Genomic DNA, 794 nt, shown 5'->3' with positions numbered 1-794 from the left:
ACGTAAGAATCTATCAAAGATAGGTGAACTGATTCCTGCACTAATTAAACCTGGTATGATTGAAGCTATACCAAAATAACCAGCTTGATCTGAATTAAATCCATAAGCTATAGATAGAAAACAAAAAAACTCATTAAGAATCAGGTTTTTGGCTTTCTTGAATTGAGACTTAACTCACGTGAGTAGATTTGTTCAATCAAGATTGCATAAGCAGAAAAAGCCCCTATAAGATAACAGAAAGTAAGGTCAGTAATGAGAAAAAAGGAGGACCGGGTCAAAAAGATCTGTAAAAAGAACTTACCAACAAGTGTACCAAATAACCAAGTTAATAAGAGAAAGTCAATCCTATCTCTTCGTGTCAAATCCTCATGACCAGGTCGTTCATCAATAGTGAAGTCAAGGTATTCTGGAGAGTTTTTATAAGCTGGATTTGAATTTTGATTGTCAGGTTGAGTTTTGTTATAAGTGTGAAATTGTCGATTGACTTTTGCTTTTGATGACGTATGAATCCCAAATAAGACTTTAAATCCATCCCAAGCTGAATAACGTGGTATTTCAGAAATAGCTGAGGCAGGAGTTGGAGGTCCATTCCCAATAGCAAGTGATACTAACGAAATCAAAGTAGTAGCAGATGCGACAACTAAAAGTAATGTTTTGAAATCACTCATAGTAGCTTTTTCAGGAACAAGTGTTGGTGCAAGAAAACTTGCAACTGCTTGACCTACTGGGTTTGAGACAGCAATTATCATTGTTGCTGTCATACGAGTTTTGGTGAGAAATACAATTCACTGAAA

The 794-nt window shown here is 35.6% G+C and overlaps 1 protein-coding gene across 1 annotated transcript in view; it reads right to left on the bottom strand.

The window, feature by feature from the left end:
• Positions 1-140: 140 nt before the first annotated feature.
• MELLADRAFT_103010 (uncharacterized protein) overlaps positions 141-794 on the bottom strand; it is a gene marked incomplete at both ends in the record, with an annotated part of 1,520 nt that continues 866 nt past the window's right edge. Inside the window, 2 exons of the mRNA XM_007405847.1 lie at positions 141-223; positions 302-754. Of these exons, the coding sequence (XP_007405909.1) occupies positions 141-223; positions 302-754 (536 nt within the window). The remainder of the gene's footprint in view (positions 224-301; positions 755-794) is intronic.

This window comes from Melampsora larici-populina, assembly GCF_000204055.1.
Source record: "Melampsora larici-populina 98AG31 unplaced genomic scaffold MELLAscaffold_5, whole genome shotgun sequence".
Taxonomy (NCBI): Eukaryota; Fungi; Basidiomycota; class Pucciniomycetes; order Pucciniales; family Melampsoraceae; genus Melampsora; species Melampsora laricis-populina.
The sequence above is the reverse complement of the archived record's forward strand: the minus strand, read 5'-3'. Positions and strand labels throughout refer to the sequence as shown.